Source organism: Dendrobates tinctorius, unplaced genomic scaffold (assembly GCF_039654945.1).
Source record: "Dendrobates tinctorius isolate UK_male_01 unplaced genomic scaffold, ASM3965494v1 ptg000133l, whole genome shotgun sequence".
Lineage (NCBI taxonomy): Eukaryota > Metazoa > Chordata > Amphibia > Anura > Dendrobatidae > Dendrobates > Dendrobates tinctorius.
Window position 1 is genome coordinate 457309 of NW_027361801.1, and position 12357 is coordinate 469665.

The following is a 12357-nucleotide window of genomic DNA, read 5'->3' on the forward strand; positions in this document are numbered from 1 at the left end:
CCTCACGTACTGACGGTACGCTGTCTCTGTGCGCGGTACCCCGATCTTTACTGTGACCGGGAGCTCTGTCTCTCTCTCAGTCTGCGTCAGCATCCTCCCCCGTCTGCACTAAGGAAAGCACGCACTCTCTTCCCGCGCTCTGCTGGCTTCCTGTGCTCAGCCCCTTCTCTGTCCCCCGGGGAACATGCTGCCCTGCTCAATGGTTCCGGGCATGGAGCAGAGGAGGCAGCCCCTCCCCCGGCTCTTCCTGCACTTCATCCCCTTACACAGATTCTTGTCACTGCATTGTTACTGTTTTGCTCCTGGTGATGGAAAAATCTTATTCTTCCTGGATACTACAAAATACAACCTGTTCTCACATTCCCTAATAGCTCAGTGTGTTATTAGGTAGATTCCCAAGTGATCCCCAAGATTCCAAATTGAAGCAACTGTCAAGTTCGGTGGAGGAAGCCTGATGATATGGGGGTGTTTCATAGCCAAAGGTGTTGGATACTTCACCAGGATCGATGGTAGCCTCAACTCTGAGCCGTATGTGAGTATCATACAAAACGAGTTACTTCGTACACTGGAGTGCTATGGATAGGAAAAGGACGACAGTGATCCAGCCGGACAGTGTTCTACACCTCAACCCAATCAAACACTTGTTGGTAGAGTTGAATAAAAGCTGTATACATACCCAGGTGAGGCGACCAGTATGCACCAACTTTGGGAACGTGTAGAAGAGACCTGGGATCAAATTTCGGTCAGACATGCTTGAATCTGATGGAGAGCATGCCCAGAAGGATTCAGGCAGTGTTGATAGACAAAGGTGGCTTTACAAAATAATGAAAATTAAAATTTAGATATTTAGAAGCAAAACAGTAACAATGCAGCAACGTGACAAGAATCTACGTAACTACGGTAATCATATGCTAAATTTATGCATGAGATAGCCAAGATGATTATCTGTAAAATGATGGCAGTCTCACGTCCTATGCAGAAGTGGATGGTGAGATATGGAGCCTGAAAGTCAAAAGTTCAAAACATTGTTACTAGTGATGAAGAGTATTGCTTGGGTTTTCCTGAGCATGCTCACGTCATCTCCAAGTATTTTGGCGTGCTCAGAGATTTAGTTTTCGTTGTCTGCATGATTTGCGACTTGCAGACTTCCAACGTGTGGAATGCCTGTTTGTTAGGGAATTCCCACATGTATTCAGCCTGTCTACAAGTGGCAATCATGCAGCTGAGACTAAAGAAGACTAAATCTACGAGCACGCCAAAATACTCGGAGGACACCCGAGCATGGAGTATACTCGCTCATCACTAATTGTTACCCTTTTGCTAGTCATTGTAATGTACCCCATCCTGGGCCCCTTTCTGGTATATATGTCCCCTGTTCAGCCTCTTCACCTCTGAATAAAGAAAACAAAAAAAACAAAGCAAAACATTCTTCTCACCTTCCCGTTCTACAACAACGCCCGGTGTCCTCTTCTATGGCCGGTGCAGAGGCCAGCAGCTGACATCGGTATGCCTGCTATGGCGATGTAGGACGTTACGGTCATTTGAGGCCAATGCTTGGCACAGTAACATCAGCTGCCAGAATCTGGTTGGCCGGTGACATGTACTGCAGTGCAGGGAGCCGATGCGTCCCGGCTCTGCTATACGCTTCAGCTGACTGTGCATCCTCACACGCACATCCAGCTAAAATAGGTGATGGTCTTGGCGTGTCCACCCTTCTGCAAGGGCGTGGTCGCACCCTCTGCAACTGTAAGAAATCCACCCCTAGTTCAGAGGCTGCCGCAGCATGGAGAGAGTGATGTAGCTATGAATCAATCTGGGGTGAAATACTCACTAGAAAGCACCGGTAGCCGGGGTCTGTCGCGCTTTCATTCTACTCTTCCTTCTCTACATAGACTTATTTAGGCAGCAGTAATATGAACTCGGTGCGTAATCAGTCCACTTTGTTTTGACCTGGATGGATTTTAGCTGTTCTTCTGAGTGAATGATAAGATTAGGAGGTTGGGGTCCAGAAGTGTCTCATACATGGAGTAAGAAGCATATATATCTGATAATAAACAGCACATGGACAACACCTCTTCAGAGTTGAATTTAGGTAGCTCATTCAGTTTCATTGCCCTGGCATATAACCTCCGGCCCCCCGCCATGTTGTCTGCCATTACTGACATGACATAATAGATGGTGGTAAGGAGCTCACCAATACCAGTGTGGTCCTGTAATAGGAGCCACCGGGGTAACAAATCCGTTCATGGCATTTTTCTTCCAAATATCCCCCATCATTTGTGAGTTATATTATTGAGTAGTGGAAGGAATCTCAGCAACTATGTGGAGACCACATAGAGTTACAGAGCGTTGGGCCGAGTGCTGAGGAGCAGAAAATTCATTAACGCTCTGCTGACCCCATAACTGCAGAGTCCAGACCTCCTCTGATATTAACATCAGCACAAACATTGCGTCCCCGCCAATAGATTCATAGCCGAGCAGCTGTATGCAGCCTTACATCACCAAGCACAATGCCGAGCGTTGGATGGAATGGTGTAAATCCACCACCACTGGACTCAGGAAATCTGTTTTTGTGGAGTGACGGACCACACTTCTCCATCTGGCATCTGATGAAGTCTGGGATTGGTGAATTCCTGACTGTATTTTGCTACCTATAAAGTTTGGTGGAGAAGGAATGATGCAATTGGCTTGTTTGTCAGGGATTGGCCTCGGCCCCTTCGTTCTAGCAAAGTGAAATCTTAATACTTCAGCAATGCATTGTGGACAATTGTAGCCTCCAGCTTTGTGTAAACAGTTTGGAGAAGACCTTTTTCTGTTCCCCATGACTGTGCCCAGTGCACAAGGTCCATACACATGGAGAGGGAGTTTGGTGGAAGAATATAACCGGCCGCACAGAGCCTGGACCTCAACCCCATCCAACATCTTTGAGATGAACTAGAAATCAGATTGTGAGCCCGGCCTCTCCCCAACATCAGGGTCTGACCTCACAAATGCTCTTCTGGATGAAGGGGCAGAAATTCCCCCACACTCCAGTCATATAGGAAAGATTTTCTAAAACATTTTGGAGGGATAGAAATATAAAATATTAATATCATGTGTGAAAATTGTATATTCTGGCCTAAGGGCTGCCAACAGTAAACAAAACCCCTAGATCTGCTACACACAGATATTAGAAAGGTACAACATAGGAAAAGGTAACTGTACGTAATGTACACGACAACAGCAAGTGCAAAATGCTGCAAAAATACAGAATTTCAAAGGGAAACACACTGACATTTTAAACATTCGAAAGCCATTCTTAGAGGTCAGAAACCCGTCTTCAAAAACGTTATATATGACTCGCATAGAAGAGTCTGTGGTCTCCAGTTCACCAGTGTCTCTTACATGTAGATGCTGAAGTTCCCCTCTTGTAGCTGCTGTGTGTTTCCTTGATGTCAGCATCGGTACCATCATGGTTTCCTCTTTTCACACTAAATATGTATTTGCACACACGAGATAAAAAGGATTTTTTCCTACCACCGGGGAAATTCACAAAAAACTTTCATCACTCAACAATTTTCACTATTTATTGATGTAGGTAACTTGCAAAATGATATTATAATGTCAGTATCTGAATGAAATAATTAACAATAAATAGTGACCTGGCCAAACAACAAAAAAAGAACAAAATGGATTGTGTGTGATAATGTCTACTTTATCATACATTTGTTTAAACTTTTTTTTATGCAATAGGCTGGAAACATACAATATGGACTAAAAATCGTGATATAACGCCTTAATGACTGAATTTAGGTTTCAGTGCCTTTGCCCTGGTGTATAACTACTGCCCCCTCACCCTCCATGAATAACATCTGACCTCTCGCCCCTGATTTATAACATCCATGCCCTAGCCCCTATGTATAACGGCCAGCCCTTCAATGTCCCTGTTTATAACCATCTGTGCCCTCACCCCAGATGTATAATATTTATACATCTGTGCCTCTCACCCCCCCGGTGTAAAACATGCAGGCCTTAGCCCCCCATGTATAATATCGGACCCCTCACCCCGAAGTATGACATCCGACCCTTAGGCCCCCGTGTATAAAAACCAGCCTCTCAACCCCGGTGTATAAGATCCGGCTCCTCGCCCTTGAGTATGACATCCATCGGGCCTTAGCCCCCGGAGTACAACAACCAGCCTCTCACCCCTGGGGTAAGACATCCAGGCCTTAACCCCTGGTTTCTAACAAATGACCTCTTGCCCCTGATGTTTAATATCCGGTCTCATGCCACATCCGTGCCCTACCCCACAGTGTGTAACAACCAGCCCGTCGCCCCCGTGCCATCTGTCTTTACTAACATTTGTGAAAGCACATCTCTTAATGAATTTGGTGCATCTTACCCCAACGCACTCTTCATCAATACTGGTTTGCAAAACGCCAGACAGGATTAATCGGGGTCTAAGTTGTTATACATGTCAGACAGCAAAGTGAGGGTAAAGGGCCTGTCACACTAAGCGATATCGCTAGCAATATCGCCATGTCTGATACTTACCTCCGATTACTCCCCCGCTGATTATCGCTGATCGCGCGAGAACGTCCTGGGCCGTCAGGATCGCCTCGTCTGACAGGTAAGTACCGACCCCTGCGATGTCGCTGGTGAGATCTGCCTGTGTGGCAGCTCACTAGCGACCACTTAGCGATGTACCAGCGATCCTGACCGCGTCATATCACTAGTCGGGATCGCTGGTGCATCGCTAAGTGTGACAGTACCTTAAACCACTACCTGTTTTCCACAACCGTGCATATAAATATAGTAAAATACAACCTGTCACTCAGAAGTGGTATAAGTGGTTTCCAAAGTTACTCAGTGAGATATAAGAATACACAATAGAAAAAGGCACTTCATTATCTAACTCAAGCTGGTGATTATTGACGAGCAGAACGTTCCAGACCCTAGGAATGTCATACACGTCATGGTGACGCTTCATGTACTGTCATATGCCATTCCTCTAACAGCCAACTAAACCCATCATTTTGCTCATAAAAAGAATTTGGCCTGCTCGGGGTATGTGCACATGCCGTCTTCTTCAGTGGCCAAAAACCATCCGTTTTTCAAGCAGAAGTTTCAGGAGTTGCTTTTTTCCATTTTTTTTAGCAGTTTTGGGGTGCTTTTTTTATTCATTCCATTCAACAATGAGGAAACTACTAGTGGTTTTAGAAGCAAAAATTCAGAAAAAGCTTTCAAAAAGATGCTCGGCGTCCCCATGGTCAAAAAATGGTTTGGTTATTTCTTTAACTGTTTGGCGTCTTTTGTAACCTTTAGGCTGTGTGCACACGCTGCGGATTAGGTGCGGATTCATCCGCGCGGATTTTGTAAAATCCGCAGGTCAAAATACCTGCGGTTTTACCTGCGGATTGCTCTGCGGTTTTTCATCCCCTCAATGGAGGAGATGGCAAACCGCAGGGGAATCCGCAGAAAGAATTGACATGTCCCATAGGGAATCATGGTACTGTACACCGCAGCAAAAACTGCTGCGGAACCGCAGCAAAATCCGCAGCGTGTGCACACAGCCTAAGCGTCTTAAAGACGCTCAAAAGTCTGAACCTAAGTACAGCAAGTCACTTTTACATAAAAATAGATATGTTCATTTTTTTGTGTGTTTTTTTTTTTTTTTTTTTTTAAGATGGGTTTCAGTGCAGACCCCTTCCAAACCTGCCTGAAAAAAAAGCATGTGCACATACCCTTGAGTCTCCATATAATTACTCAACACTGATCGGATTCAGAGCTGCATCTGCTTGTGCGACCATATTGTCAGGACGACGGTACATTATCACGGTCATACTAGAATTCATACAGGGATTTGATGAATAGCGATAAATAATTCACTGATTTTATACGACTATAATTAAAAACTGTATAATAGAAAAGCATGCGTTTAGACAACAGGGACGTGAGTAAAAATGACAAATACTTTATGACTTTGAAAGTCTTTGAAAGGACGATCCACTAATGTTAGTTTGGGACCAGTTCAGGAGGGTTAATCCTTTGGTTGAAATGTTTTGGCAAAATATATATTTTAATCGCATTATGATCAGGATTTAAGGCCCAATAATCGTGCCGTGTTCAGGACATCATCGCGGGTGAGATAGCAACCGCAAAGTTGTCTGTAACCGGTGAAGGACTCTCGTCCATGAAGTACCCTCCAGTTATCCACAAACAGAACCTGAAATGAGAAGAATTAGTTTAGGATCAGAGTAACACCTACAATTACAGACCCCATTATAATAATCAGGATTGTTTAAACAAACTTTGCATAAATTAACTCAATACCAGAAACTGTAATATATCTCATCAGAGAAAACAGTTTCTTTCACCATTTAGGAAACACCTTTTTATTTTATCTGGACCAAACATTTAGATCAAAAAGAGGTGGACACCTCTTTAAATTCACCTTGCTCAAAAGCCCCTTCTCACATAGCGAGATCGCTAGCGAAATCGCTGATGCGTCACCGATTTTGTGACGCAACAGCGACCTCGCCTCATGTGACACACAGTGGCAACCGGCACCCCCCCACTGGATATCGCTGATCGTGCTCGAATGTCCTGGGCCATTTTTTCATAGTCGGTGTCCCGCTGGCCAGCGCGCACATCACTGTTTGACCTCGACGAGTGACCTCGTTGGTGACGCAGAACTCAGGGACGCAGGCGGGAATCGTCAGAAAAGCTGCTGTGTGACAAGGTACCAACGACAGCCAAGGTCGTTATGCGGATTGCCGGATCGTTGCTGCTTTGCTGAAGAGATCTGCCTGTTTCGCAGCTTACTAGCGACCATTTAGCGACGCACCAGCGATCCTTACCAGGTTGTATCGTTGTCGGGATCGCTGGTGCGTCGCTAAGTGAAACGGGACCCTAAGACAGACTGTCAGCCTTTTGTGGATCACATTACAGCTGCCTATTAAAGTCTATGAAGAGTGGAGGGGCATAGTAAATGAGAGGCACAAACATGTTTATCTGATCACATTGCTGGATTCACAGCTACCCTGCTAAGCAATGCTGTGTAATGTTCTCCATGTTACAGTGTCTGCTTCTGAACATGTGCTACATTGAGACAGGGGAGCAGGAAGCCTTCATGTCTGTGTGTGCATAGTGTGTGTGTGTGTGTATAGGAGATATCAAAGCAGCTAGTCTCCAATTTCTTAGAGACAACTAAAACTTAAGCATGAAGAAGGTTAAAAGGCAAAAGTACTGGGTCCAGAAAATTCTTATCTTCTCTTGCTCACAACTTTATCTTTCAAAAGGTAGAAGAAAGAACAAGAGGATCTGCAATCTTGGACCTAATTCTTACCAACAGGGAGGAAATGGTTGAGGAAGGAAAGGTGGCTAGGAATTTAGAAGGCAGCGATCTTATTATCCTCGAATTCTGATTTACAAGAGGAAGACCAGCGAGGACTCAGACTTTAAGGTTGAACTTCAGAAAGAGGGTAGGAAAGGTCCAATGGCTGGATGTTCTAAAGGACAGAATTGACCAAGAAGGATGGGTGATTTTACTAAATGAAATTCTCAATAACAATCCCGAAAAGAAGAACTGGAGGCATTTCAAGAGACCAGAATGGATGAACACAGATCTTAATCACTCGTTAAAAAGGAAAAAAAAAAATGTATATTAAATGGAAAGAGGGTGGCATATCTAATAAAGAATACCGTATATACTTGACTATAAGCCGAGATTTTCAGCCCATTTTTACGGCTGAAAGTGCCCCTCTCGGCTTATACTCGAGTCATAGACCAGGAGGTCAGCGAGGGAGCGCAGCTGTCAGATCATACTCACCCCTTCCTGGCGCGGTCTCTGCAGTCCCAGCTTCTCAGATCATCTCCCGTGCCGCAGCTCTTCCTGTGTTCAGCGGTCATGTGATACCGCTCATTAAAGTCAAGAATATGCGCATATTCATTAATGAGCGGTACCACGTGACCGCTGAACACTGGAGAAGCTGCCGGCATCGGAGAATCAGGGACTGCAGAGATGCGCGTGGAGGGGGTGAGTATGATGGGGGGGGGGGGGGGGGAGCATATGCGATATTCACCTGTCCTCGCTCCACCGCAGCGCGCTGCACTGTCCTCCGCATCCTCTGGCTGTGACGTTCAGGTCAGAGGGCGAGATGACATAGTTAGTGCGCGCCCTCTGCCTGAACAGTCACTGCAGAGACCCGGAAGACAGAGTGGCGCACGGAGTGGAATGAGGACAGGAGAATATCGCAGGTGCCGGGGAACCGAGCCATCGGCGACACCGGCACCTGGCTCCCATAGCGAGCTGATGTCCTCTCCCCCCCAGCGACGAGGTGAGTATGTCATTTTTTTTTCTTTATTCGCAGCAGCAGCATATGGGGCATATTCTATGGAGCATCTTATGTGGCCATAACCTTTATGGAGCAGCATATGGGGCATATTCCATGGAGCATCTTATGGGGCCATCAAGATATATGGAGCAGCTTATGGGACATATTCTATGGAGCATTTTATGGGGCCATAAACTTTATGGAGCAGCATGAGGCATATTCCAAGTAGCATCTTATGGGGCCATAAATTTTATGGAGCAGCATATGGAGCATATTCCATGGAGCATCTTATGGGGCCATCAAGATATATGGCGCAGCTTGAGGCATATTCTATGGAGCATCTTATGGGGCCATAACCTTTATGCATTATATGGGGCATCTTATGGGGCCATCAACCTTTATGGAGCAGCATGTGGGGCATATTATTCTATGGAGCATCTTATGGGGCCATTATTAACCTTTGTCCAGCATTATATGGGGCATATTTTGTATGGAGCATCTTATGAGGCCCATCATGAACTTTATGGAGCATTATATGGGGCATATTTTGCATGGAGCATCTTATGGGCCATCATGAACTGTATGGAGCATTATATGGGGCTCCTGATTCAATATGGATATTGAAAAATATTTAACCTACTGATGTCTCAATTAAATTTACTTTTATTGGTATCTATTTTTATTTTTGAAATGTACAAGTAGCTGCTGCATTTTCCACCCTAGGCTTATACTCGAGTAAATAAGTTTTCCCAGTTTTTGTGGCAAAATTATGGGCCTCGGCTTATACTTTGGTCGGCTTATACTCGAGTATATATGGGTATATTGCTGTCTGCAGGGAATGAAGGGCAAGCAATAGAAGAGATAAAGCCAGTAATGACGTGAGAGATAGACCAAAAGAAGTAAAAAAAAAAGGATTTTGGGGGTATGACAAAAAAAAGTCAAGGATGATATAGTATTTTTACAGGATGAAAAGAGTGAAGTGGTCACAAATTTGGTTGAGAAGGCTGAACTTTTTAAATTCCTATTTTGCATCCGTGTTCTCTAAGAAAGCAATTGTAACATCAACTGATCTTCACATTGCTATCAAAGAAATAGAAGAATCCACACTATCCATAAACAGAGAGATGGTCAGGGAACACTTAGCTAATTTAAATTAATTTACATTTCCTGGTCCAGATCAATTACATCCTAGGATACTGAAAGAGTTAGAGGAAATTGCAGAACCACTGGCTAGAATCTTTGAAAAATCCTAGAAAACAGGAGAAGCCCCAGAAGATTGGAGAAGGGCAAATGTTGTCCCCATCTTCAAAAAAGGAAAGAAAGATGAAGCCAGAAAATTACAGGCCAGTGAGCCTTACTTCTATACCCGGGAAGATCTTTGAACAAATAATTAAACAGCATGTAAGTACTTGGATAAGAATACAGTAATTAACCAGAGCCAGCATGGGTTTCTAGCAAACAAGTCATGCCAGGCAAATCTAACTTCCTTCTATGATGGAATCACTGACTTGGGGAATCAGGGAAATGCTGTAAATATAGTATATCTCAACTTCTGCAAAGCATGTGATAAAGTATCTCATATTATTCTTATTGAAATAATGACCAAGTATGGGATTGATAGGACTACGGTTAGGTGGATTCATAACTGGTTCAGTGATCATACTCAAAGAGTGGTAATAAATGGTGGCACATCCAATAGGAAGAGTGTTTAAAGTGGGCTACCACAAAGCTCTGTCCTGGCCCCAGTGTTACTCAACATTTTTATAAACTATCTAGATAAGGGAACTGAAGGTAAACTAATCAAATTTGCAAATGATGCAAAGCTAGGAGGGATAGCTAACACTAGAGAAGACAGAGAAAGGATTCAGAAGAATCTAGATAGCCTTGAACAACGGGCTGCAACTAACAGAATGGTATTTAACAGGAAGACATGCAAGATTCTACAGTGTGATGCAGCAGCAAAAAAGGCAAACAAAGTTCTAGGATGTACTAACAGAAGCATAGGGAGTCTAGATCACGTTAAGTAATAATCCCCCTTGGTCAGACCTCATCTGGAATACTGTGTCCAATTCTAGGCACCACATTTAAAAAAAACAACACATTGAAAAACTAGAGCAAGTTCAGAGAATTTCCAAGATGGTGACTGCAAAGTATGTCCTACGAGGAACGATTAAAGGATCTGGGAATGTTTCGCTTCTAAAAAAGAAGGCTAAGAGAAGTCTTAATAGCTGTCTACAAAATATCTTAAGTGATGTACAGTGTAGACAGATCATCATTATTCTCATTTGCACATGGAAACACGAGAAGCAATGGAATGAAACTGAAAGGGAGAAGATACAGATTAGATATTAGAAAAAAACTTTTTGACATTGAGGGTGATCAATCAGTGGAACAGGCTGCCAAGAGGGGTGTTGAGTTCTCCTTCAATGGAAGTCTTCAAACAGAGGCTGGACAGATCTGTCTGAGATGATTTAGTGAATCCTGCATTGAGCAGGGGGTTGATCACGATGACCCTGGAGGTCCTTTTCAACTCTAACATTCTATGATATGGTACGTCCATGCAGGACAGAAGAATCCAACAGAAATCTACAACAAAGATTGCACAAGTCAATTTCAGTGCAGAGACGATCTTCAGCACAAGGATAAGATTAGCTGAAATCTCAAGCATACGTGTGGTTCCTGTAATCCGCTCTGGATTTCCTGTAAATAAATCTGCACAGAAAATGTGCAGTATTGTCTCTTGGAAAGTCACACTCGAGAGTCAGCAAGAAAAAACAAATGCCAAAAACATGCTATGAACACGTTATTACAAATAAACTTATCTCCTTCCCAACACAGGATGAACCAGGTGCTGGCAGTGTGATGGGAGTTAGCACTGATCTTGGCTGTCGAGTCTACGTTTGACATGGCAACTGAGGGATTAGTAAATGCTCTACTGTTGTCATCTCAGTGCTCCTGAGAAGCCCACACACAAGTTTTTTTTTGTTGTTTTAAATGCTATAGATATATAAAACTAAAAAACTTCATTCTCACCCTCCATTGGAGGTGGTCTTTGTTGTCCTTTCTCATTCTTGGGTCCTCTACCAGAGGCCTGGGAGTTTGGGGGTTCTGCGCAGGATCTCAGTTGTTCCCAGCATTGCACTTTTCTGGACAGAGAGCTCAGATGTTGCTCCTGGGATGTGTTGCAGTTAGGGGTCACTGCTCCAAGTGCTCCTATCACCACTGGAATCACTGTTGTCTTCACCTTCCACATTTTCTCCAGTTCTCGTTTGAGGCCCTGGTATTTCCCCAGCTTCTCATATTCCTTCTTTCTGAGGTTGCTGTCACTTGGCACTGCCACATCTATTATCATTGCTGTCTTCTGATCCTTGTGTAATATAACAATGTCTGGTTGGTTAGCCAACACCTGCTTATCTGTCTGGATCTGGAAGTCCCACAGGATTTTAGCCCTTTCATTCTCCACCACTTTTTCTGGTGTCTCCCACCAGGACTTAGGGGGACTTAGCCCATATGCTGTGCAGGTGTTCCTGTATACAATTCCCGCTACTTGGTTGTGGTGTTCAGTATACGCTGTTTCTGCTTGCATTTTGCAACCTGCCACTGTGTTGGACGGTTTCTGAGGTTTCTTTGCACCTTGGGTCTGGTCTTGTGTGGTGGATTCCTGCGTCTATGGATCTGGTACTTAGTGCTTGCTCTTGTGCTGCTATGATTAGTGCCTCTGTGCTGTCTCCGGAGTCCAGCTTTCTCCAACCATTGGTAGGATTTCTCCATGTCCGCTACCTCCATTATCTGTTGATGGTACATCCCATGCAGCGGCTTGTCTTGCCATGGCGCTTCATGTTCCTGTTCTTCCTTCCAGATCTGTTGTTGTTGCTGCTGTCTTAGGGTGTGCGCACACGCTGTGGATCTGCACCGGTTTTGGTCCTGCGGATCTGCAGCAGTTTCTGCTGCGGTGTACAGTACCATTATAATCAATGGAAATAGAAAGCCGCAGTGCACACGGAGGGGAATTTTCCACGCGGATTTGCTGTGGTTTGAAAAC

At 44.3% G+C, this 12357-nt stretch overlaps 1 protein-coding gene across 1 annotated transcript in view; it reads right to left on the reverse strand.

The window, feature by feature from the left end:
• Nucleotides 1–3552: 3552 nt before the first annotated feature.
• TMLHE (trimethyllysine hydroxylase, epsilon) overlaps nt 3553–12357 on the reverse strand; it is a 51957-nt gene continuing 43152 nt past the window's right edge. The window contains exon 9 of the mRNA XM_073543422.1: nt 3553–6205. Coding sequence (XP_073399523.1) covers nt 6074–6205 — 132 coding nt within the window. The 3' untranslated portion in view covers nt 3553–6073. The remainder of the gene's footprint in view (nt 6206–12357) is intronic.